General features: G+C 39.1%; 1 protein-coding gene across 4 annotated transcripts in view; it reads right to left on the reverse strand.

The window, feature by feature from the left end:
* The window catches only part of LOC127977585 (signal-induced proliferation-associated 1-like protein 3), a 91,364-nt gene that overhangs the window by 2,842 nt on the left and 61,333 nt on the right, over positions 1 to 27,189 (reverse strand). For 2 of the 4 annotated variants that reach the window (XM_052582531.1, XM_052582530.1), the window contains 18 exons: positions 25,606 to 25,736; positions 23,604 to 23,792; positions 23,285 to 23,459; positions 22,214 to 22,317; positions 17,581 to 17,738; positions 16,842 to 17,427; positions 16,483 to 16,757; positions 7,473 to 7,709; positions 7,216 to 7,410; positions 4,534 to 4,655; positions 3,744 to 3,856; positions 3,226 to 3,656; positions 2,668 to 2,874; positions 2,393 to 2,555; positions 2,116 to 2,308; positions 1,882 to 2,031; positions 586 to 712; positions 257 to 338 (listed from right to left, as the gene is read on the reverse strand). In XM_052582531.1, the coding sequence (XP_052438491.1) occupies positions 257 to 338; positions 586 to 712; positions 1,882 to 2,031; positions 2,116 to 2,308; positions 2,393 to 2,555; positions 2,668 to 2,874; positions 3,226 to 3,656; positions 3,744 to 3,856; positions 4,534 to 4,655; positions 7,216 to 7,410; positions 7,473 to 7,709; positions 16,483 to 16,757; positions 16,842 to 17,427; positions 17,581 to 17,738; positions 22,214 to 22,317; positions 23,285 to 23,459; positions 23,604 to 23,792; positions 25,606 to 25,736 (3,638 nt within the window). The remainder of the gene's footprint in view (positions 1 to 256; positions 339 to 585; positions 713 to 1,881; positions 2,032 to 2,115; positions 2,309 to 2,392; positions 2,556 to 2,667; positions 2,875 to 3,225; positions 3,657 to 3,743; positions 3,857 to 4,533; positions 4,656 to 7,215; positions 7,411 to 7,472; positions 7,710 to 16,482; positions 16,758 to 16,841; positions 17,428 to 17,580; positions 17,739 to 22,213; positions 22,318 to 23,284; positions 23,460 to 23,603; positions 23,793 to 25,605; positions 25,737 to 27,189) is intronic. The other 2 variants (XM_052582532.1, XM_052582533.1) reach the window with 2 other exon arrangements.

Consider the following 27,189-nt stretch of genomic DNA (forward strand, 5'->3'; position numbering starts at 1 on the left):
GAAAAGGAGGAGAGAAACAATTACAGAAAAAATATTTTCTTTCATTTTGAATTTCTAAAGAGAACCGTCCATTTTATCGGCCAGGGTGAACTGTACAAATGATGTGCAGACTTTAAATAAAGACAGAAACAGCTGTAGTCATGTGACCATGGTCAGCTGACTACTCTGTGTGTTTGAATACACAACACAATGATTCAAAATCCCCGTCCCTAGTGAACCTGTCCTGCACTGGTCAGGCTCCTTCAGTCTAACTCACTTTTTCCAGATCATTGTTCAGCTGTTTCAGCATGACTTCCAGATGATTTAGACGCCCAGACAGATCATTGGGAACCTCTTCACTGCAACACACGAATTAAAAATAAATTAATCCCAGTCTCCTTGCATAGAAATTATTATTCCAAATATTGAAATACTTAATCCGTTATTGAAAGAAGGAGTTGATTTGAGGTTAAGCAAACTTCATGCAGACTTTCAGAGCTAACACTGTGCCTGTGGTGTAACACTACTGTTAACAAACCCTACACTGCAGAGAACTCAGAGGAAGAGCTAGTATATACAGAACAGGTGTCTGTTTGTCTGTCTCACCCGCTGAAAGTGGGAGTGGTGCGGGGAGTCTGTGGCGTGTGGAAATGCACCGGGCTGATGACGGGTCTCAACTCATTGCCGCCCGCGTGGGACTCAGACAATGAAAATAAAGAAACCGCTCTTTGCACTGTGAAACAACCCAAAAAAGCATCACAGATTCAGTCTTTTAGATTACAATGGTTTTCTAATTTAAGTATTTTTATACTGAAGAACAAAACAAACTTAATGGTCTGCAAACCACAAAGAGGCTTACTTGTAGTCAGTGCATACTAAGAACAAGTACATTGAAAATGACATCACCTTTATATGGAAGCCCATTTCTGCCACATAAGAAAAAGTTAGACCGTGGTAAATCATAATCAAAAAGTTTATAATTATGAGACAAGTTGCAATTATGAGATGAAATGTCGAAATTATGAGATAAAAAGACACAATTATGTAATAATGTTGAAATTAGAAACATTTATTATTACATAAAATGTCAAACTCAGAGTAAAAATTGCCACTGAGATAAAAAGTCTGAATTATGATATAAAATGTTTAAGTAATGAGATATAGTCAAAAAGACATTAGTAGTATTTCATTCTTTTTATTGCCATCTCACAAAATAAAGACACAAATACAGTAAATAAAACTATAATAGATTTTTTAAATGAACATATGATAAAAAAAAATCTAAAATCTTTTCCGGTAAAATCCTACTAAACCAGTCCCTGAGTAAGCTTACTTGTTTAAGAAAAGTTTCCTACTTGCATTAAAGCCGGAAGAGTTAAATAAAATTCCAAAAAAAGGTAATACCGTATTTTCCGGACTATAAGTCGCACTTTTTTTCATAGTTTGGCTGGTCCTGCGACTTATAGTCAGGTGCGACTTATTTATCAAAATTAATTTGACATGAACAAAGAGAAATGAACCAAGAGAAAACATTACCTTCTCCAGCCAAGAGAGGGCGCTCTATGCTGCTCAGTGCTCCTGTAGTCTACACTGAAAACATAGAGCGCCCTCTCGTGGCTGTAGACGGTAATGTTTTCTCTTGGTTCTAAATAAATGCGACTTATAGTCCAGTGCGACTTATATATGTTTTTTCCTCTTTATGACGTATTTTTGGACTGATGCGACTTATACTTATGTGCGACTTATAGTCCGAAAAATACGGTAATCAACTTTAAAGTTTTTTTTGTATGTACTTTTTATGGAATAATTATGATTAACCAAAACATAAAATGGGCTTCCATAACCTAAAGTATCTTGGTTTGACATCAGAATCAGTGGTGTCAGACGAACACATCCTCATACCTTCATATGCTTTGGCCGCATTGACGAGGCTGGACCACTCTAGACCACAGGCAGTGTCAGGAAGGGGCATGAGTCCAGGGTCCAGTCTTCTGAGAGGTGGGACCTTATCCCTCACCTCAGTCAGAGATAACTCTGATGCAGACAATGGTACTGCAAAAAAAGTGTACCCCAAAGCTATCAGCAGAGAACGAGTAAAGACATACCAGCTCACTATAACCAGAAAATGACATTTACCTTTCTTACTAGGCACGAGGGCTCCATGATTGGCGTTGTGTCCGTGGCGTCGAGTAGGCAGCGTGCAGGTGAAGAGAAGGTCACTGGGTGGCACTTGTCCTTCAAAAAGAGGCGTGCTTGCATAACTAGAGTCTCTCCGTCCACTGCACAGACTCTCATCAGAGAAAGTACGTTGCAGGGTCCGGTGAGGAGACTGTCGAGAAACACAAACACACATTTAACAAATGAGTTTGATTGATTGTCTTCTTGTCCTCGTCTCTTTCTAGTGTTTGTTTACCCCATCCCGTGATGGTGTCTCTGTAGGGTTGTCCATGATGATGAGCTTTTTCAAGTCGTCTTCAATGGTGCTCTTGTGAGATCTGCGTGGTGAGCGCAGGTCCCTCAGAGAGGCACGTAACCGGGGCTGTCCGAACACGTTCTTACTGTTCATATCCACCTGCCTGAAAGCACACACAAGAATAATCAGGACCAGGATTTAAATACGTCGTGCATCTATTTCAGAATCCATCAGCCTTCTCATGAACACCAAATCTACATTTCATAAACACATACTTGTTGCTGTTGCTGTCAGTGGAGGTGGTGCTGGTTGCTGCGCTGTTCTCCTCCTGTTGCCATGCACTCTTGGTTTTACTTAACGACTTGGGGGTGGAGTTTGAAAGCTGGGCGGAGCCTGACGTGGGTGTGACTGTTGAAGATCTGACAGGCCGGGGTTTATCGGCCACAGCAGGGGTCTTGTAGCCTTGAGGGGTATAGCAGGTCCTAAATCCCAGAAACAAAAATACACACAATTCATATGTTGGTAGGTCAGGATTATTAACACTGAAAATCACATTTATAACATGCATAACGTATTATTATCCATGCTATATTTGTATTATTATACATATATTTGTCAGCCACACCTGAATTATCTCATATGTGTGCTGTGCTCCACTATATCCATCAAGATACACTAGCATTCAAAAGTTTTTATTGTAGTACTTCACCTTTAACTCATTGTATACAACAGTTCTTTCTGGTCGAATTAATTTAATGCATTGTTGCTAAATAAAATAATAAAATTCAAAAAAAAAAAAAAAAAGTGTATCCATTTCAGATTAAATACAATACCTTGGTTTGAAGTTGTCGACGTTGGCTGATCCAGGAGGGGGGAATGTGCGGGTGCGATAGTTCTTGCTTTGATTTGCAGATGCAATGATGGGTGAAGACTCCCTGCGGCGACCCTCTCCTCCCGCTCCGGACAGCTCCTGCAAGCCGCTGTAGGTAGCAGAACCATGCAAAGGTTTATGGGGGGTTCCTGCAAGGCTGCGGCTAGGTTTGGCTCCTTTAGTGTTGGGACTTGGCGTGTAGAGAGATGCATCGATGCCACTGTCACTGGAGCCTCCCTTGCCCATATGGTCCGGGTCGGGGTCTGAGGGGTCACTCAGGGCACCGGAAACCACACCTCCCACGCTGTCAAACCAGCGCTCGTCGCTGTGACTGCTGGAAGCATTGCTGGAGAGCGTGTTACTGCTGGAGTGACTGGAATAGTGTGCCTCACCCTGAGAGAGAGCAGGAGGAAGAGTGATCAGTACACAAGGGCCGAATGAAACTACTTCCTGGTTGACCTGATGAGGATGAGTTCTTACCTTAGAGTGGCGGTTTGGAGAGTCCTTCCCTGCAACGTCCTGTCGAGTCTGTCTTCTTGGAGCTGAGCCCACTGACACACCACGTGATGAAGCAGGAACATGCCACATAGGCTCTGTCCAACGCAAAAACACCAGAGGAGTGAAGTCCAATTCACACTGACACAAAACTGTTTACATGCACTTTAAAAGTTTCAAACCAAAGCAATAATTTTTCTTTTTAGAATGTTATATAAACATCTAAAGATACATTTCAGACTATTTTAGTATTTTATATATATATATATATATATATATATATATATATATATATATATATATATACATACACACACACACACACACACACACACTATTATAGTATTTATTAATATTTTGAAATTAGCTTTTATTTTTATATTTTCAGATTCCATTTTAATTTTTTTTGGAATTTTTTGCTTTGGTTATTTTAACTAGTATTTTTTATTTTTTACTATTTCAGTTTTCATTTTATTATTGGACTTCATTATTGGAATAAATCTAATTTATTTCAGATAGTTTATTTCTAGTTAGAGTTTGTCCGTCTAATATTTACATTTTGTTCTATTTCAATAAAGAAAATGACTCAATTAATGCCTGAATAAAGAGCAGTGATCTCCAGTGAAACCCAATGGTTTTTGTAAAGAAGTCTATATTTCCAGTGTCTCCAGCAGAGGGCACTCAGTGATGGGGCGGTACACAAACGCATTTACAGCCGTTTTTGTTTAAAGACTGGCTCCCCTTAAATGTCTTTGGATTATGCGTGTTTGTTTACCTGACTTGTTGCGCTCCATCGTGCTTTCTTGGCTAGTGAAACCAGATGATGATTCTCCACTCGAGACATCGACTGTAATGTGTGGATCAAATGGCTGGAGAGGCCTCTGGACTGACCCAAACCTACACACACAACAAATATTAACATGTCATTAAATACATTCTTATTTAATCTATGTTAACCAGCTAAATTCAGGTTGGCTGGTATTTTATTGGAGAGCAGGGATTTGGAAGAACGACGTGGTTAGAGTGAGCAAAACAGTGGAAACTGCTTACAGCAGTTTTAAAGTCAACATGAAACACTGTTCACAGAAAACAAGGGATAGGGATTTTAGTCATCAGAGTGTTTTTGATTGTAGAAAGGGTTTGTATATGACAGGTGGCTGAAGGGGAGTTTGGACACAAAAGCCAAAAAAGGAAAGATGCCCCAGAGGCAGATAAAGACTTTGAAGTCAGAATGAAATGAAATTACAGACAGATCTTTTGTTCTGTATTGTGATGTACTTCCAGACAATCCAAACATTTTATTTTGGTACATGCACCAATGAATCAAACACATTATGAGTATTAAGAAACCAAACAGGGTCATTTTTGACACCCTGCAGCAAAGTCTGCATCACACACATGCCACATTCAATCCAAAATCTGTTGCAACCCAAGTGTTCTGTCACTTGTCACCTTGAGAGTTTGAGTGGCGATGTACGGCTGAATCTGATGGGGCTAATAATAGCACTCATTAGCACATCTCGCTGAATCACCATCATAAACAGAGTCAGTGTCAAATGTTAACAGACTCACAGAACCCCAACAGCTCTCTACAACACCCTAATGCACTTTAAACTGTAAACACATTCAGGAAAACTGTAAACACTGTGTGAGCTTTAAGATGCAACTGACTTTGATATTAAAATGTATTTCCAAGTGAAACCGAATATTGCATTATTATCTCTGGCTCACAGGAAGATGAAGTTTGGAAAAGAAGCGTTAAACATGCTATATGTAAGATTTTGACTCTACTAAAGCAGAAAAATACCATAGTATGTTTGCAGATATTTAAGAAACATGCTAAGTTAACATACTTGTTTATCTGAAAATCAATGCTACAGTCAGTTATTCTTCTTTGAAAATTTGCGTTCTGGGCCTGAATGACGTATTTCGGCAACCCAGGTTGCCAGTTGGTGGAAAACGCATCTTATTTCATTTTATTCATCGTAAAGTGCCCTTATTCTTGTTTGTTTCATCAATCTGGAAACCTGCATGGGTGTCAAGTCTGAGAAGGGGTCGAGTGAAAAAAAACCCTCTCCAACATTTTGAATTTGTACCTCAATACCTAGTTCAACCACTCGGTGTCAATCCTACATACGGCACATTTAAGGATGATCTGCTGAAAACTGATGTCAGCAGAAAATGAAAATGCTATTTCAGAAGGATAGCTAATTTTCAAGTGTTGACTTAATATTAGGAAGATGATTCATTTCTGTAGAATAACTTTATTAAAGTTTACTATATGGCTAGTAAGGAGTCCTAAAAAAAGTAATCCGGGTCCATTTTGATTTTATGCAGATTTAAAAATATGGTTCAGAAACAATTATCTTGCTAATAAAGCTCTTTGTGAGCTCTATAAATATTTAAGGTGTTTGTCATGGGGATGGTGTTTGGAGGGAAAAAGCCCTAATTTAGATGCAGAACAACCAGGATATGCTAATCAATGACCTACTTTTTAATTACTTTAAATATAAATGCATGTGCCTAGGAAAAAGCTGAAAAAAAAAAAAAGTCGGTCAACATTATTTGTTTTGCACATTTCCTTTCTTGTTCCTAGTCTTATTGTGAGCCATTCAGTGTATGTTAACTTAAAAAAAAACCCAAGCATTCAAGTTCCTCAGGTTGAACAGGGCAGCCAACCACCAAGGACACAATAGTGCACAATGAAAGTCTGTACATGCCATGATCTCTGCATTAGACACATAAACAAATCACACACAAACACACAATAGGCTTGTGAATCAGCAGCAGCCGAGGTCTAGCTGATACATGCCTCAACCGCAGACTCATTTACCATCAGACACACCCACCGATGATGGTAAACAGCACCTAAAGATCTTCATTTCTATCCTCGCTATCATTTATTGCTTCTGCTCTGTATCACTTCCCAAAAGTTACGTGAAAGATATGAAAGCAACACAGATCCGATAACGTCTCTGATAGCAAACAGTGTTGGGAAGTTCAGTTTTATGGTCAGTTTTGGAGAGCAAACTGTCAGGCGTTGTTTCTGAATTCCACTGCTGCTTTTCCATTGTTTTTCTCCATGTGATTGACCACTCAGCGTCACACATTTTAAGTGTGAATGCACTAAATTCACGTATGCACTGCCACTTTCTTCTTACTTAACAATTTCAGGTCAAATCACTATTACATATCCATTTATTTATTCCATCAGTAGCCGTGTAGCAATCTTAAATTTACTGGTCATTATCTCAAAATAAAACCCTGGCAGGATTGTGTACATCTCCATATTGTCGAAATGCTTAAAAATATCAGCCCTAGTTGCCAATGAATGGCCCATCTATGAATTTTAGTGTGTCAATCTCTCAGAATTCTCATATTCTGAACTAAAACAACTGACAAGTCAGATGAAAGTGTTGTATTGATGCCAAAAGCTTCAAAATACAAAACAACTGACCCGTCCCGAGTGGGTTTATAGAGGACAAAGGGTCCGTTGAGTCCCGGCACCCCCAGCGCGCTGGAGATGAACCCAGAGCCCGGACTGGAGAAACTAGCCGAAGGGTTTCTGTACGGCATCACTCTGTCCCCGGCAAGAGGAGACACACTGTAATGGTTCTCTGGGTAACTGACAGGCCTGTGGGAAGAGACAGGCCTGAGAGAAGAAACCAGTAGTTGGTTTCCTTGAGATCTGAGCTATATGCTGAAATGCCTCACCTTTTAGCAGAGATGTGTTGGGGCTCTCTGAATGGAATGGGGATCAGGGCTTTGGGTGTTCGGCTGGGGACTGGTGGGGCTCCGCTGGGGGTCCAGCGCTGAGCAGAGCTGTGTGTACCAGGTGGGCTGTCCCAGCGCCATACTGGGGTTCGCTGCCCACTACGATACCCTGCAGCCACCGGCTCCGCTTCTCCCTTCTGCTCCATCATCTTCATCTCGTACTCCTCCGTACAGCCCCTAACAACACACAGTCATCCATACATTATTCAAATTGAAATATGTAAAAAAGTACTCATCAGTTCATCACTTTATACCTCAAAACAATATATTATTTATACACTACTAAGCGGATCTTGGTCAAGTAAAGCTAAAATGGGAGCAGACCGCTCGTCTCAAGTCAAAGGTCTGGCTATGTGAGACAAGGTTGATTATGACCGTTTCTAAAGCCTATGTGCCAGACTAAAACTCTTTATCCTGTGTTAAAGGTTACAGATTTTAAGGGATGTTTCAAAAGAACAGTTCTGCAGTAATTTGAGTGTGTACTTGAGCACAGCAGGTCTGGTTCACTGACAGATTAGTCCCAAATCCCTGTTGACCAGTACACTAGCCCCTACTGAATGCCAAACAGCATGAGGATGAAACGCTCTCATCAGCGCCAGAATCCTTCTGGGTCTCTCTGCTTTCTGATGATGATGAGAAACTGAAACCCACTCTGTGTCGGAAGCCACCCCCTCTCCCCCTCCTCCACCGTCAGCACTTTCATACAAGGACTCAAGTCAAGGTCACTGTCCTTTGATTTGTCTTTCCTGACAAAATCATTAGAAACTTACAGTACTGTTTAGAAAAGTTTAGGATCAGTTCTTTCATTTAGCAAAAATGCATTCAATTAATCAATAGTGACAAATGTTCATCAAAGAATCTAGAAAAACTGTATATCCATTTCCACAAAAGTAAAAATAAATAAATAAATAAATATATATATTGATAACAATCAGAAATTATTATTAATTCAAATAATATAATTATTTCTAAAGAATCATGTGACACTTAAGACTAATGGCATAACAAGAATACTTTAAAACAGTCATTTTAAATTGTTACAATATTTAACTATATTAACAATTTTTCATCAAATAAATGCAGAGACTTTGTAAACATTTTAAAAAATCTTTCCAGTAGCATATGGTTACAAGCCTAGGAAGCCTATCAAAGCACTGCTATCCTGGCTATCCTACCAATTTCAACCAATAGCAAAAATAACCAACAATTCTGCACAATTCACCTGATATTCCAACCCTTCCTCTAGTAGCACCTTCTGCCCCTTGACATCTATATTTCATACATCTTCATCTTTATTGTAAGCTGCTACCTATTATTATCCCCCATCCACAGGGAGGGAGTAAAAGACAGATGAACCAAGAGTCAGAAAGCCCAAATGAGACAAAAGGAAACAAGGAGGAGAGTGAGAGGAGGAGGGAGAGTGGGAAACACACCAGACTCCACAGCCCTTCTGTCTAATACACCAAAAACTCTCTTCTGAAGACCACAAGGGAACACAAACTAGCCATGACTGGCTACACGACACGCTGAGAATGTATAGATGGCAGATAAAGACATAGAGGACGTAAACTGAATACTAACTATCAGCTCAACGTGATTATATTAACCTGCCACCTACAAAGGTGCCCAACATCTCTGAGACCACTAATAAAAAGGACCATTTTACATTTTAATTTAACACAACAATTTCATTACAAACTATGAGTATAGCAATGAGAACGAAAACTTGAATTAACTATTTTTGCTTTGATAACAGAAGCCAATGATCATGTTCTAATCATTATATTGTGTTCCTGTAGCTCAAGTGATAGAGCACTGCGTTAGCAAGCACAAGGTAGGGGGTTCGAATCCCAGGGAACACATGTTATTACAAAATTGTTAGCCTGAATGCATTGTAAGTCGCTTTGGATAAAAGCGTCTGCCAAGTGCATAAATTTAAAATTTAATTAAATGTAATTTTAAATGTATTATAGCGGCGAAGAATTAATAATTTGACTTTATTTGTTCCCATTTTGTAATTAAGTCATGACTGCATTTTAAAGTCACAATAAAAACAAAGTAGCGACAGAATAAGTGCTTCTATCCGTCCAAGATCTGAATGTGAGCATGCTGTCGATTGTTAAAAGGGGAGGAGTTTAAACGGATTAAACAATTGGACACTAAATGTCTACAATTCAGCTAAAATGAGGGAAAAAATGTATAAACAAACCTATTTTATCCCCTCCTAATGCTGTGTAGGGCTCCATAAATTTAAAATATGAAAACATTTGAAATAGTAAAAAAAAAAAAAAGTAATAGTACAAATGTTAATACAAATCTTGGTAACACTATTTTACAGTATATTTGTTACACATTACATACACTTACTATAGTAATAACAATAAATTATGCATAATTGAATGTAACTAACCATCTAGCAAGTGCATGTTGTTAATTTATATTAAGGGCATGCACCATAAAATAAAGTGCAACTCAAATCTTATGTATTTCATATTTAAAATCAAATTGTAAAAAATTCAAAAATTTCTACAAACCTAAAATGTTACTTCCAGGATTAAATAAAAATCCCATATTTTCAATGTGATCTCAGACTTTTGAATCCTACCATATATTGAGAAAATTATGAGCCCTTTTTTACAAGATATTAAAGACATAAGAAATAATCATTTTTCAGCACACATAAACGCTTCTTAATCAAAGAGAATGAAGCCACACTTGGACAAAGGCTAGAAAAAGCCCAAGCGTGACATACATGAGCACAGCCTCATGTTGCTGCACTGGAAATCTTCCTCTTCATCACTGAAAGAGTGCTGGCAGCTCAGCTCCACCACTCCTCTTTTACTGCCATCCATCTATCTATCCGTCCAACACCTTCACCGTGTCCAAGTATCCTGTATAATTCATTGTTGTAATACAATTGAGCTCCAGCGTTTCACATCCCTCCTCTCTTTGTCTCCAAGCCCATCACTAACCTCCGAGTGTAGACCAGACTGTTGTATCGGATGTCCGCGGCAGCGCCATGAGGCTCTGACTGACAGTTGAAGTACAAACGAGCCCTGACAACCGTACACACACGCACACACAGATTTCTGCTCTCCACCCATCCAATCCTCTCTTTCACTATGATAACAAGAGGAAGGAGAGAGAGGGAGGGTGAGATGGAGGGAGAAAGAGGAGGAGGGGTGTTTCTCCCACTTTGTTTCCGAGCGAGGAGGAGCTCAGACATGCCTCAGCATCTACGGTCTTTATATTCTTTCACTGCATGCTAAACACGCCGCCTGTTCCCTGTCAGCCTCACGCCAAACACATTTCTTAATTAAACCCCCTTTATTTATTTATTTTTAGCCCCTTTTTCACAGATTCCAGGCTTCAGTCTCATGCAATCTGCTCCTCTGGCACTTCTCGACAAACAGAGGCTGGACCGCTGAGAGGGAAAGCGATACAAACAAGGGAAAACGAAAGAGATAGAATGATAGAATGACAAGCATGTCGAAGCATGCAATTAACACGCTCTTTCGTTCCACGGCACAGGATGGGTGGGGGGTGTTGGGATGCATGTGTGCGCAAGAGAGAATATCTCAAAAGGAGTTTATTTAACCACAACGGCGAACACATGTCCCGCAAGCACGCAATCAAACACGCTGCTGAGTAATTACCCCCTAACAGCAGCCACTCAGAAGAAAGTTCAGTCACGCGATGCTAAACTGTCAAACATGCACTATGAAATTAAATGTGCATTAAGAATTTAAATGTAAAAATTGGTTTTAAGACCAAAATACGAATTTTAGAAGCGCTTGCAAATGTACCTTTTTCGACGCAGCAAAATTGAGGCTTCACATAATCACTCTTTACATTTGTAAACTGTTCCATCCTTCTCTCCTCTCCTCTTCTAACACTCTCTTTCTATCTGTCCCTCTCTCTCTCTCTCTCTCTCTCTCTAACACTCCCACTCACTGCTCCCCTGAGAACTGAGGCGTCTGCCAACGTTCTCAAAATCTGGTGAGTGCCTGTGTTTGTGCGTGAGCGCGAAAGTGTGTGTTGGTGCATCAGACAAAGAGGAGGTACAAAAGCTTTTTCCCTCTTGTTTGAAGATACTGTAGTGTTTTTTTGCATCACCTATAAAAACATCTCTGAATCTTTGAATTATGTCAGAGGGGTTTCCAGCCGGCGGGCATTTGCAACAAGCAGCATTAATTCTGCCACGAGGCTCGTCATTAATCTTTCCAAAACGAGAATGGGTCTCCAGAGGGGTGCAAAGTGCAAAAAAAAAAAAAACCAATAACAACAGCACTGTCAGATCTGAAATGTGCTGCTGCCCAGATTTTAAGCATGTTTTCTGTACAGAATGACTATTGCTGAGTTGGAGTTCCTGCCTTCATCTGTCAGAAAATGTATATTCTGTGAAAGTGAAAACACTGATAGGAATTATATTTGATGCATCCATCTTATTCAAAGAAAAGGATTCCAGGATTGCACAGGTTTTTTGCTGGGCTGGACTGTAACTATATATCTGGCTTTTTTTTTTTTTTTTACATCCACACAAACAGACATAATTGATGTTTTCTGGATCTCTGGAACATCACAGGCACCAATACAGGAACTGGAAGCAGTCGACGCTCTTTTCTCTAGACTATGAGACAGGCTGGAGTCCGACAGTCTTTTATGGTGTTCTCTTTTAATGATTTATCAAAGCGGAATGAATTTAACGGAGTCACAAGAGCTATCTAACATTCAGATAAAAATGTTGGGCTACTGGCTCTTTGCCCATCCTCTGAAGGGGTATTCAATTAAAGTTCCAAGAGCTCTCATCTCTACATTTCCTTCCCAGTAAATGTCCAAACAATCATACCTTAAACTGAATTTGTAGAATATGAAATGAAATGTCAAATTACTGCAAGAGCAATAACATGGCATTATGGATTGCGCAAATTATTTTTAAATAAACCAATAAAAAATTGTTTGTCAGGGCATGTACAGGAACAGGGTATTTATAAATGAAATACATATAAATAATGATTTGTGGTTCTGACCTGGACCAAGGTTTTCTAATTGGAAACCTTTAAATCAGTCCAGGCTCCGGTCCGGATCTGGGGGGAATTGAATCCCCAAGATTTCCCAAAAGGCTTCTACTAGGTTGAATAAACATCAGCACTGCACATTTCAAAATCAAAATGCAGAGCAGTGTTTTTATATGAATGTATCTTCGAAAAGAACATTTTCATTTTGTCTTAAATGTAATGCCTGATAAAGAAGCATTTGTGTGCTATTAGATTACTTATTAGTAACTTGTTCGATTACAGCCGATGCTGGGGAAACAGCTATATCTCCTGCTCCAAAAGCACCTCCTGCTGGCCGAAAATGAATATGCAGGTTTTGAGCAATGTATTATTACTATTAATAAGGGTTCTACTACTACTACTACTACTATCTTGTGCCCTGCAATGAACATTTACTCTTACTTTTTTATGAGATGAACCCCCCCCCCCCCCCCTAAAATGCCCTAACCCCCCCCCCCCCCCCTCCAAAAAAAACTGGCATCATATATTGGCCATTGCCAATGCCCTGATTTTTAAATATCAGCATCGGCTAGAGAAAAATCCATACTAGCAAAACTTAAATTATTTGTTTTGCCCCTTTTGCAATTGTTATCAATGTATTTTGAATTTTTTTTTTTTTAATAGTGTTAATTTGTTATGCATGCTTATAGAAAACAATTGTTCCAGACCTTTGACCATGATAAATTCAGATTTCGACCTTTGAATTTAGACTTTGAGAACCCCAGCTCTAAACTGAAATTCAATACTGTATTACTGGATCAATGTTTCCCTTATGTCGTTTCCATAATTATACTTCATAATTTATATATTACATTTCATGTTATGGCTGATAACTGATAACCAGCATATTTAAAGGGAAAGCCCACCAAAAAATAACAATTCTGTAATTAATTCCTCACTCTCATTTCATTTCAAACCCGTATGACCTTTATTCATCTTCAGAACACAAATTAAGATATTTCTGATAAAATCCAAGAGCTTTCTGACCCTGCATAAAAAACAATGCATATATAGTGATATATAGTGGCTCTGTAGTTTAAAGTATGGCTGCACGATTAATCAAATGTGATTGTCATGCGCATTTTGTTAGTAAAGCTGATTCTGTAATCAGCAGTAAATCATCATCACCTGCTTTCAGATGGAGCTGCATTTACTACAAAGAGCTGTAGTTCACTTACATATAAAAAAAAAATTTGCATGTGTTTATTATAATGTTGAATCAATGAAAGCAGTTAAATATTCTGTTTATTCAGCTGCAGAGGTAGGCATTTCCTGGTTTTCTTCTTCGGGGCTTATTTGGATTTTCAGCGCGAGAGCACCCTCTGGCCTTCGGATGGAGATTTACTGCTGATCACAGAACGTGCTTCTCTGAAAGATAAGCACTTAAATCGCAGCTTCTGTTGAATCATGATTTTGATTCCATTTCAATTAATTGTGCATCCCTAGTTTCAAGAGTTACTAAATTGAGACAGCTTAATTCAGCTTCAGACATATCACTTCAAAAATCACCTTAACGATTTAAAGATGCTAATATACAAGGGTTCCTCAAATCCAGCCCTTGAAACTCACTGCCCTGCAGAGTATACCTCACATCCTCATCACCTACCTGTAATTTTCTAGTACGTCTGATGATCTTGACCTGTTTGATCAGGTATATTTGATTAGGATTGGAGCTACACTCTGGAGGACAGTGGCTCTTGAGGGCTGGATTTGAGGAACCCAGTCATTCATTGTATAAGCTAGGGGTTGCACAGACTAATCGACTAGTCTTTAAGATCGCTTTAAGCTCGATGTCGACTATTCGCCGGTCCTATAGAGGGCACAACAGGATAATAAATCTTTTAAGGACTTTCACATTTACGCACCGTTTCCAAACAATAAAAATGACAAATAAATGTGTACTCCGAAAAGTCCACAAGAGATGTGTGATTATATTACCAGATGCTCGAAATTGAACGTGAAAGCGCACGTTCTAAACAGCTTATTGTAGAGGTAAGTTAATTGCTGTTCTAATCTAATGCGCTGCTGCACTGTAACGCACACACATAGGCTATAGTCAGTAGGTCATATATCATGCGTAGATCGCTCGCGCACAAAATCATTCAGCACAGAAATGTACTGTCAACGCTGTTCTGTGATTTCTTAATAAATCAGCTTAAAAACTGAAAAGTTCAAGCATATATTTGTTAATAACTAAATCCAACAGTGTCACTACTACTACAGAGATATTGCCATGTAGAATGAATTCACACAAACAATCACTCTCACTAATGCATTCATATAAATGTAATCTTTACTGTGATACTTTATCTGTATCTGATTTAGAACGAACAGAAATCTGCGAGAAATAAAATGACCCAAAGGCAAAAGAACAGATAAAAATTTGCTATTTTATAGGAGTAATAGCCATGTACGCAGCGCTTTCATATGCCATAGCTGTGCATAAGGTGTTTTTCACAGCTCCAGACTTATTTGTTCATTGATGATGTCATCAGCGACTAGTCAACTTCGACACCACATAAAAGTTAACTTTGAAAAAAAATCAGAAGTCGTTCAACCCCTAGTATATGCATACCAAAAATCTGTCAGATATGCACAAGAACCAACAATGTGAGTGTGTGATGCACGGCACACTGCTACTGTCTACTAGGGCTGGGACAACGCGTTGAGGTCATCGATGACGTTGACGCAAAGAATACGTAGACGCAAAATATGTGCATCGATTCGTCGAACTGGTTTTATTTCTCTAAAAAACGTTTGCAAATGGCCGGATCAACATTCTGTCCAACGTTATATAACCAATCCAGGGGTTTTTCTGCATTTATCTTTTTTTTTGGCGGCTGTCAAAGCCTTATTTGATCGGTGAGTGACAGTGACAGGGCGTGTACGAGAGAGAGCCCCGGCTGCACGCGCACTCACAGTCTTCAAACAACACAAGCGCTTCTTGCTCTCTCTCTCCCCTGTGCATATTAATCAAAATCATTAAAAACGATAGAAAAAGGGCGAAACACCAAAGTTTCACGCGCGCTCGTAGTCTTCAAACTACACGAGCGCTGTCTTGCTCGCTCTCTCCCTCGTGCATATTAACCAAAATCATTAGACACGATAGAAAAAGGGCAGAACGTCAAAGTTTCACGTGGAGCATTCAGAGATTTTTTTTCTCCATGACAGGCTGCTGGCTCCCCCTGTTAATTTTTTTTTTTTTTTTTGGGAAAAGCACTCTCTGTATTAGCTTAAAACCTCTCAAGTTTACATTGGTTACTGTATTCTTTCAGTTGCTCTAAACAAGTATTTTGGGTGATCTTTTTTATTGAATGCTAGACATCAAGTTGTTGTTATTTTCATCTGAAAGAAGAACTTTTTTTCAGTAAGCTAGGCCCTTGTTCAGTTAGCTTGTTTCAGTAAGCTATGTGTTTTCAAGGCTTCAAGGTTTTATTGAATGCTATCTCCATACAAGTGCAAAGTAATGCATTCTTAGTCAGTCTTTTATTTTGTAATTTTAAGAGCAATAAACATATATTGCAATGTTAAGGAATTCATGTTTTTTTCATTCAGATATGTAAATCAACATGTATAAATTGTTAGTAGTCAATTAATGGGGAGATAATCGAAATTGAATCGGTCTGAAAAATTAATCGTTAGATTAATCGATGCATCGAAAAAATAATCGCTAGATTAATCGTTTAAAAAATAATCGTTTATCCCAGCCCTACTGTCTACATACCGCTTCAGCTGTGGCTTCTGTGACCTAATAAATCATGCCTCATGTCTTCTGATGTTTACTGTGTCTATTGTGAGGAATTTGATTTAATTTGATTTCTCATTCAGCAGTCATCTAGATTTTAAAATGGCGTCAAACTCAAAGAATAAGTGCAAATTCCCATAAAACTCACCTGCGGGCCCCTCCCTCTTCGAAAGGTGGAATAATGACCACTTTCACGGTGACCGAAGTCCGCAGTAGGTCGATCATCTGCTCGTGGGAGAGCGTCACTGCGGCAACTTTGCAGATTTCCACCAAACGGCTACCCTGCCGGAGTCCCGCCTGCCAAGCGAAGCCGTATTCCTCCACTTCGGACACAGTTCCGTCCAAACGTACATGGAAACCAAGCTGGCCTAAACCATTACGCCGTAATGTCATATCAACCGTCTCACAACCTATAGTCAATGCCTGCAGGAAAAAACACAGAGATGAGTTTAGAGGCATATCCCATAATGCAAACCAATTCACTGTCCATGTATGTTGCGTCAGTACCTTTAGTCTCTGCACAACCTCTCTGATGTCTTGCGCACTGCCCTCTGGTACCCGTAAGGCAACGTGGTCTCCTCTGCCATAGAAAATCTTCAGTGCAAGTCTCTCTGCCGTCCAACCAATCACATCAGCACAGAAACAGTTAAACACCACCTCTTTGGTGGAGCAGTCCGCCAGGACAATGTACTCGTTGGAGATGGCGAGAGCGCAGGGAAGCTCGGCTCCTCCGCCACTAAAGTCCTGCGCAAGTACACGCCAAATCAGCGCCCCTAAGGCACCCATTTCTGCCCCCTCACGTGGCCGGATGCGTTCCTTGCGTTTGGAGGCCATTGAGATGAGATTGTTAAGCTTGCCAGCAGTGTCGAGTGGCGTAGTGGAAACGCAGTTCTCCGCCAGGTCCCGCAGGTATCCTTGACGCGTGCGTGTGGCCATAGCATGGAACTTCTCTGATTTGTGTGCAGCGTTCTCTGCGTTGATGATCTTAGCCAGCAGGAAAGCACGGAAGGCAGCTGGGTCCCGGAACGTCACGCCATTTGAAGGTAGTGCTGGACCAAATGGAGGGACGTCCTTCATGCGGGTCACTGCCACACTACAGGAAAAAAATGATCTATTACTTAGTTCCACCAATCCCTGTAGGACTTTCACTCACTGAACTACATTTTCATAACATATCACAGTAATCGGCTACAGGCATACATGCAATACTGTTCTTAGCTAGGGTTGTCAAGGAAACAAGGCCAACCTGTAGCAGGTGTTGTCAGAGCAAGGGTTGTGCACATGGACAATGACGAAGACGTGCTGGAAGTGAGAGCGAATATTCTGTGGTGTGAACGGTTGGGCTCCTGGCTCCTGGAATATAATCGTGACTATATCATTTCCTATGTGCCTCTTCCTTAGGAGCTGTGAGAGAAACGAAAGGGAGAATAAGTCAGAAGTTTAATGCAATAAAAACTAGATTTTTACTTTTAGAAAATGCCGCCACAGTGTTGTAGATGTTTGACGGGATGTTTTCAGATGTTATGTGGTTACTAGGTGGATTCTTGTCTCAGACTTGGCCACATTCACTGACTGGAAACTACTTGCTTGATCTGACAAGCTCAACTCTGATTGGTTGAATTTATGCTGGGAGTGAGGACACAGGTTTTCTTTTTAATCCGTCCATCTGGTAACAAAATGTTTAAAAGGTTCTGGTACTTTTGATCAAAACAAAATCACTGGATTTGCCATAATTCGCTGTAATTTTAATGGGGAACGACTAAAAATGCCAAATGCTGCTACTAATTGGTTAATAGTAAATTCTATTACTATATAGTGAAAAACATTATTAGGTCAAACAGAACATTTCATTTAGTTTTACAGTAAAATGCAGTCAAATGAACCATTTAAAAAAATATTGTAATTATAGCTGTCAGTACATTAAAAATGAACAAAACAGGACTGCTACATTATCGTTATATCAGTTCATTAAATATACATTTTGTTTATTATACATTTTTGTTAAACTGATAAAATTACTACAATATCTTTTAACATTAAATTTCTGGCAACCCCAGCTGTCCTTTTTACAGCTTAGCATCACCTTTGAAAGAGACATAAGACTTATGTGATGCACTCTGAACTGAGATAAGAATAGGTGGTCACTTATGAGCTCAAGGCAAAAGCAGCACTTAGGTCTTTATGATATTGTGGTTCCTTGATATGGCTCAGGTCTGTCCTTCAATGTAAGTCCTATGTTACTGTTTAATGCACACGATGTACCCACAAAAGAAAAAAAAGTATATATATGAAAGCAAGACTGCAATAAGGAAAGATTGGGAGAAAGAGAGAGTGAGTGAGTGAGTGAGTGAGCAAGAGAGAGAAAGGATAGAGTGTTCTGTTGAAGGACAGGAAAAAAGGGAACTGGCAGAAATATCTTCATAGATGCACAATGACTTCTGTGGTGAGAGACGCAGAGGTGTGAAAGAGCCTGCTAACAGCACTGTAGCACCAATCTGTGAGACAGCCACTAAAACACATGCAATAAAATGGACTCATGTTGTAAAAAGATCAAGTTGTGCTCGAATTACATTTCCTGAAGGAAATACCAGTGTGTGTTAGGTAGCAAAGATAAAGTTTTAGGTTTTATATAATCTTCTCTAAGATAATTAGCTTCTCTAAAGTCCCTTTCACACTCCACGTCGGACCCGGCATATTGCCGGAACATTGCCGGGTCACCTTCTGTGTGAAAGCAACCACATCCCGGGATTGATTCCGGCATTGAACCCGGGTCGGGGACCTAGTAACATTGCCGGGTTCAACCCGAGCGCTGTGTGAACAAAAGCCAGATCTAATGCCATGTCGAAGTGATGATGCGCGTTATCGCGCGACTCTTTTACCGGCTGTTTTGAAGGAAGATCAATGTTCGCGACGAAAACATATGTGCAAACTGTAATGAAGCAGAGATCAGTTAGTTCCTCACTTTCTGCGCTGACGCAGAGATCGTTTGCTTGCTTCAGTGAAAGTATAACGTGCCTAATATTTTCGACTCGTACATTACACGTCACGCACTGATGTCACGTGTCGTTACGGGATCTTTACGGGTTGTGTGTAAAAGCACACGCATATCCCAGGTAATCACTGGCAGTGTGAAAGTGCAAAATCTAGCAACCCTGGAACAATTGCCGATACACTTTACCCGTGTATTTGCCGGAATGGCGGTGTGAAAGGTGCTTTAGTGAAATAATGCATCCGATTAACTTTGCAATTGTCACGGCAATCAGTTTCAACAAATTTGCTCTTTAAGAGCTGAATTTTGAGGCATCACAAGGGGAGTTTCAAATTGTAAGCCAGGATAATTATTCTGCATTCTAAGATATCTCACTTTGACCAAATTCATGGCAGCATTAAATATATCCTCAATAGAGAAGGCTCAAAGAAAACATATACAAGATCCAAGAGGGCCGAAAAAGCAACAAAAATGTTTATTACAAATATACTAATTCATGCTATACCTAAAACCCATTTTTGTGTATGTGTGTGTGTGTATTCTATGTATTTTTATGCTTCTGAAGACATCATGGCAGGCCCAGAAAGTGTCCTGCTTTGTGCCTGACAGGTTGAAAAAAAAAGTGTCTTCTGGAACTCTTTTGGAACCATTTGAGTAATCTGAGTCCTGCACATGCTTCATTTGATGAGTTTTATTACACTACCTTTCAAAATTTTGGGGTCAGTGTTTTTTTCTATAAATAAATACTAATACTTTTTTTCAGCATGCATTTATTAAATTCACTGAAAGTTAAATTAAAGACATTTATAATGTTACAAAATTTCTCTCATTGAAAATTTCAGATTTTCAACAGCATTTCACAGAAAATAATTTTAAATTGTAATAATATTATTATTACTGTTTTTACTGCATTTTTTGATCAAATAAATAAAGTTTTGGTAATCATGAGAGACTTCTTTCAAACATTTGAATAGTAGCATATATTTCAAATCAGTCATTCAATGGTAATAGGAATGTTTCAAATGTAAACTTTAATTGCATTGATAAATAACACGCTTACAGCTGAAATTAAATCTTAAACAGACAAAACATTTAGTTGAATTAACTGCAGGAGTTTAATAACTAAGGCTTAGTAGTTTAGTTCAAACCCTAACCAGAATGTTTGACGAATATCAACAGATTGGTGCCCGGCATGCAATGCAAAAAGACATCTGAAATCATTCAGGAGTGCCATTCTCTGCTCTTATGTATGGAGTTGATTTTTCCATTCCAATCTGTGATCAGGGCAACATGTTCTATGAGTTTCATGGACTCATTTGAACTCTAGGAGATCTACTAAAAGAGTCGACAGCAGAGATCTTGAGAACAGATGTTTAAAAGCGTACTTAATCTACATTTAAAAACAGAGCGTGAAATTAGGAGCATCTCTATGTCTCTTTGTGACAGACTAGCCTCCAATCTGAGTCAGAGAAATAGAGGCTGCCCACCCGTTCGCAACAGAGTGAGGGCATCGCTTATATAAGCTATCTTACATTTTAACAACACACATAGGAAAAACCATGGAAACACTACTCTCTTGAATGCTGACATCACCCTCCCTTTAATGAGTTCTGAGGGGGGACACTCCTGTACCCTGAAATTATTCTACAGCCTGACATCCCTTTCTACCTCACCATAATCACTCCATGCTTTGTGTGTGCTTTAATAAGTTATCTGACAGATAAACACTGCCCTCTGCAGCTCATCTGAGACCGAGCAGATCAGATGAATTGAAATGAATTGAAAGTGGTCTAATTTCAGCATAACCAAATGGTGCCGCAAAAATAATAATTTTGAAATATTCTATTTATATTCAATTATATTATATTATACAAATAATATGTGACATATATATAATTTTTTTCCCTTCGCAGAAATAGGTTTATTTGCTGCTGACATAACCATATCAGCACAGGCATGAAAAAATAAAGCAAAATAATATAACTTTAAAAAATGTTTTAAACATGTTTCATCCCAATCCCCACTGAAAATACAACATGCAAATATCAACAGCTTAATAATTATACTAATATTAATGAATTTTATTTGTAATGTGCCTGTCTTATATTCAGAGTAATACATAACTGTACACAAAATTAAGTAAAATAATACATACCTGATACATAAATAACAATTACCTCAGGGATTAACAATTAAAACTTTTTTTTTTAATTAGACAAAAAAAGTCTTTCCCTACATTATCTTCCACTTTATTTCACTCAGATGCACATCTTACTATGTAGATGGCAAATAAGGTTGTCTTCAAGTGTGTTTTCAATGAATGTTTTCATTGCAAAGCCGTTGACGCATATGCATGCACATGAAACTTCCTGAGGGCAGAAGATGCCACATTACTGGATCGTAATCAACAGTATGGAAATCACTAGAAAACCACACCCTACTCTGATTCATACGCCAGTGCATATAAAACCAGCGAGAGAACTTGACAATAACGAACCGAAAAAGAAAGAGCAAGAGCAATTCCTTCATAACCACATGTAACAAAAATAGAGACTCAGAAAGTGGACGTCCAGAAGTTGTGTCCGCTTGTGCTGCGTGAAAAAAGAGCTGCTTAATTTCCACAGGATTTACTGCTGCCACTCTATAAACTTTACTACCATTCCAGATGTTTCTTTGCAAACTGGGTCTGCCACATGCAGTACCCACCACAAACACACTGCTGAATATGAGCAAAGAAAATGAACAGCATGTGAACAATGTGCAAGACATTCTGGGAGTCTGTCCAGGTGGGAGGGGGGTGAGGGCTGTGTCAGGATAAGTTGGGTCATGTCAGTTCTATACAGGCTCTTGGATGTACTGATGTGCATGTGTGTGTGTGTGTGTGTCTTACCTGTTGAGGATTGTTGGGCATGTATGGAAGCATGGTGGACACGTGAAACATGATCTCATAGTCCTGATAGGTTGTATACAGGGAGTGTGTTCCAGTTGAGTCCGCTGTTAAACATACACATACATAGTAAAGAATATAAAGACAATGTCAATGTAACACACTGAAAATAAGGTATAAAAATAAACGTGCGTGTGTGTGTGTGTGTGTGTGTATATATATATATATATATGTATATATATATATATATATATATATATATATACACACACACGCGCACACACACACATCATCATCATGTAAAATCATGCTGAAGAACATGACCATCAGGTTTTACTCAAAAGTTAATGCAGCTCAAGTGCTGCTGTCATTAAAACAAAAGAGGGACAAACTATACCAAATTTTGAAATGATTTAATTGTATTATGTTAATGTTCACTTAAATTGCCATGTTTATAATATAATTTGTAATGAAAACTAACAATTATATCAGCAAAAGTGCAAAAGAAAAGCCTTTTAGGTATCTCAGACTTTTGGACACTAATGTACATTAAATGACATCATATAATGTCTATCAAGATGTTTCTACATGATTTTGGATATAGAGTGTGTGTAAACAACAGCTGTTCTGTTATCTATTCCAGTTTCAATTACACTTATATCTAGGTTATATCTACAACTAACTGTATTTAAAAACAGTAGAAGCCTATGGAACGTACCGATTTCGATAGCAAAGTAAATGTGTGTGTGTGTGAGATATAAGCATTCAAAATGTTGTTAAACAAAACAGTGCAGTGTGTAATTTCTGTACTACCAAACTGAATTACAGTCTGTTTGAGCCATCTTGAGCAAAATGTAGTTTTTTACTGTGAATTCATGGAGCTACCCAGTGTGACGCATCAATTATAAACCAAGACACCATCAAAATGTATTTACACACTATGCTTTTGAAGGGTCACGGTGGGTTAGGACAAGAACTCTGATTTACATGGAAGAGATGCGATTTATCGCTTGACACTTTATCATGCTGTGCCTTTTTAGGACACGTGTAAGAGAGACAGAAAGCCTTGCTCACTTTTGGTGTCCAGCTGGGCAGCATATTTGTTGAAACCCCTCAGACACACAGTTTCTCCCAGCAGCTCCAGGAAGGCGGTGAATGCTGGCGTAGCCTCTTCATTGTTGTACATCTCCTCCTCCGAGCTCTGTCCCGCTCGACACAGCAGGATGCCCACTTTGTGTTTCTGACTAAGCTGTAAAGACGCACACAGTGACAGAGTGACACATACAAATATGAGGAACACTGCCATTTTTCATTTTTGGGGAATTATTAAAGATTATTTCAAAGAAAACTTGACTTTCATCTCTCAGGAAGTAGTGTGTCATCATTTACTCACCCCCTGCTCGTCCAGTTTAAGAAGCTGCTCTGTGACCTTTGGCGTGCTGAGAGCCAATCGCAGACAGGACACGCTGAGTTCTGGCAGCACATACTCCAGAACCTCCTTTAAAGGCAAACCACGAACCGTTCCGTGCTTTGCTGTGGACAGAATCGCGTCCTCCAGGATCGCTCCTCGTAACGTGACCAGCTGCAGCAGCCACAGGAAACCATGTGGGGAGATGCGCACACACACACACGCACGCACACACACACACACACACACATCACATCAAATACCATCATATGACTGCCCAAATATCCTCTGAGAGCACGTGACAGAGCATGAGAATGATTATGAATAACTGAAAAATGAAGTCCAGAAGTGCCCACTGTGTGGCATCCTTGCCCCAGTGCTTCCTGATTCATCACCTTGCAGCACAACTTCCTTCACAACCTCACACATGCTGATGCTAAAGCCATTAACTACTGTAAAATTAGTACAGACAGGTGGAAACGCTGGAATACTTCAAATATTTAGTTTTTTAGCCATTTGTCTCTAGTTTCTGGTTTCTTGTGCCATTTGTCATACATCTGAAGACGTCATATGACTGGTCACATGGACAGCCACCCGTTCAATCATTTAACTCGAACCTCTGACCAAAATAACGCTGTTGAATCAAGTTTGCACATTTTCAAGGCACTTTCGAAATGAGTTATTATGATCACATCTGTAGTGAGAATAATCACTGTGTCGATGTGAAAGAACTGAAGACGCTGCATTATTCAGAGCGGGTGAGTTTGATTTGTCCAGGCAGCCATGTAATCGGACTAAACCCAGCAGAGCAGCAGTCATACTACTACAGCTCAGCACTTTTCAAACACACCGTTTTTAAGCAAAAATGACTGCTTGGTCTTTACAGCACGCAAGGCACAAAACTTGCTCAGAATTTATTTTCAACAACAGTGTAACTACACTGTAACTACATTGTAACTACAGCGTAATAGAAGATTTCATGGGAGCGATCTATAAACATGACATGAACCAGTATCGTTCTCCTATATGTTAATAAAAAATGGCATAGATGCAAAAAAAAGGGCCAAAGTTCTCAAATGATTTGATTCATTTTTCAAATATCTTGCATAAACGTTTGTGTTTGTAAAGAAACAAAACTAATAAAACATTTATTTTTTTCCTTTGATTAACATTAAATGACAGACAACGCATTTATTAGGATGCTGTTTCTTTAACACTGAATGCACTGAGATCTAAAAATAATGTACACGTGTAATACTGTTCCCTCTCATCTGTTTACGTTCACTTAAGACAAAAACTGCAGTTTTTATGATGATATACTGACGTAGCATTCTGCATACTGTTCGATAAATATGAAAGAAGTCAATTCCGACACAGAACAACCTTTTCTACAGTGGAAATGCACGGAACGGTTCGAGGCTGGGACCCCACACCGAGACCTCTGTTCTCTATTCTGTTCTTTATCTGTTCTTCAGACATGTGCGCTGCACGCAAACAAGCCACAAGTTCTTTCCGTTCCAGCACTTAACCCGCTTTAAATTACATTAAAATGCGAACACAGAAATCTTGAAGCAGAATCAAAATGTACGCGTCTTACTGAATACCCGGTTCTTGGAAATTTGTAACCGGTTCTTAAATGGAATAGGTTTTCGATACCCAACTCTACTGATTTGTTGTTATGGTCATTCTTAAATGCCCGAGCAAAGTCTGTCATCAAAGTATTTCTGTATTATTGCCTCCCAGAACTGTTACACGACTGCTTTCACGAAAGCAGTGGCCGCATTCATTGTGCTTTGTTTGCTCGCTTGGATGCACAAGTCATTTCAATTATTCTATTCAGTGGCCTCTCCCACTTTTCTTAGTGATATTTTGTGCCAAGAAGAAAGTGTTGATTTTATTATCTGTGACTCTTCGGATGGAAATGGTGCTTATTCGCATATGTTAAATTCACAACTTTAGATGGAAACCTGGCTTGTGTCATACACACCTCATTGGTGCGAAAGATGATGCGGTACTGGTACTGGTCCTTAAAATCTTTGGTATCATCCAGCTTCTCTCTTCGAATGCTCAGAGCCACAGGCCCCAGCTTCTCATCGGTACCAAAGTAGTTCCAGTGCTCTGTGGGGGGGAGAAAGTGAGATGGATGAATGAAAGCAGAGAGAGGATATAAAAAAGACAGATTAATACCATTAATATAGAAAATGAGAATATAGAAGAGAAGAAAATAATTAATGAGGTGAAGACAATGGATAGGAGAAAAGTGGAAGTCGATATGAAGGATGAGAGGACACGGGGGACAAAGGAGGGATTTATGAGAAAACTCTACAAATCTAGGTCATGGTGGCTATAGAACTTCCTGTAGGAGCATTCCATAGACAAAGCCGCTAATACAATATTGCACATGCTTTTGAGAATGAAGGAAGTTTTTATTCAACTGTGTCTCCTCCACCTTTTTGCAGTGGAGGATATAGACCTCTAAAATGTGAATTCACTCATTTAAGTTTCAATAACCTTTTGGTTTGGAATTGTATCATTGCTTTCAAAAGATAAACATAAGTAGCAATTAAGTTTATTTCAAGTTGCACAAAGCACACGTGGTTTGTGCGTGGAAGAGTAATCAGTGACTCACAGAGGAAGTGATTTAAAAGTCCATGATTCAGGTGGATGACTCTTGTGGTAATTTTTGGTCATTTGGATTTGAATACTGTTTCAAAAAGGACCACACCTATCATGCAACTCATCCATGAAATGAACTGCACGTTGCACTGTTTGTTTATTTGTTTGCATGTAAAACAACACAATGCTGCTCATTTTTGCTGTTGTTGCTATTTTTGACTATATAATTTACTGCATGTGATTAAAGCAGGGTTCAAAAATACCACATTGGAAGAGGCATGTGAATGTGATATCTAACAATTTTGCAGTCTTCATTTCTTAAGTTTCCTTAATCTGTCATCCAGTTTTTCTCAGCACAGGATACGAGTTTGGTTGTTTTGTGAGGATACTGAAAGCTCAGGAAGCTCGAGTTGAGAGAATTATAAGTCTCAGGAGCATGCAGATATGGGCTTTTTAATAACGAAGCAAAGATTTTGATACTACACAGTGTTGCCCTTCCTGACCGAGGAATGCCAAGTCAGTATCGCTATACGGCTGGGCACTCCAACACACATCCACGCACACTGCTTCAATAACTCGCAAACAAAACAGAGGGATTTCAAACAAGATGCCGCTGTACTGGAAAATGAAGTAAACTGATAGAAGTAATTGAGAAATAATTAGTACCACAAAGAAACATACCTTGGTGGCCTGGAATCTTTACTCATTAAGTTAAACATTTAACACTTAAATGAGAAAAACAGACCACAATAATAAAAAAGGCTTGAAAAGTGTAACTTAAAAAATGTAAATACTTTCCCAGCTTACAAGCAAAGGAGCTGCAAGTAATTAAGCCAATCATAGGTTGATTCTCCCGACAGGTATAAAGACTGTGGCACTATCAAAATATACCAATTAACCAAGAATCTCAACCAGCCTAATGCAGCAACATAAGCTATTGAAAAAAAAGGACAAT

The sequence above is a fragment of the Carassius gibelio genome, chromosome B18 (genome assembly GCF_023724105.1).
Source record: "Carassius gibelio isolate Cgi1373 ecotype wild population from Czech Republic chromosome B18, carGib1.2-hapl.c, whole genome shotgun sequence".
NCBI lineage: Eukaryota > Metazoa > Chordata > Actinopteri > Cypriniformes > Cyprinidae > Carassius > Carassius gibelio.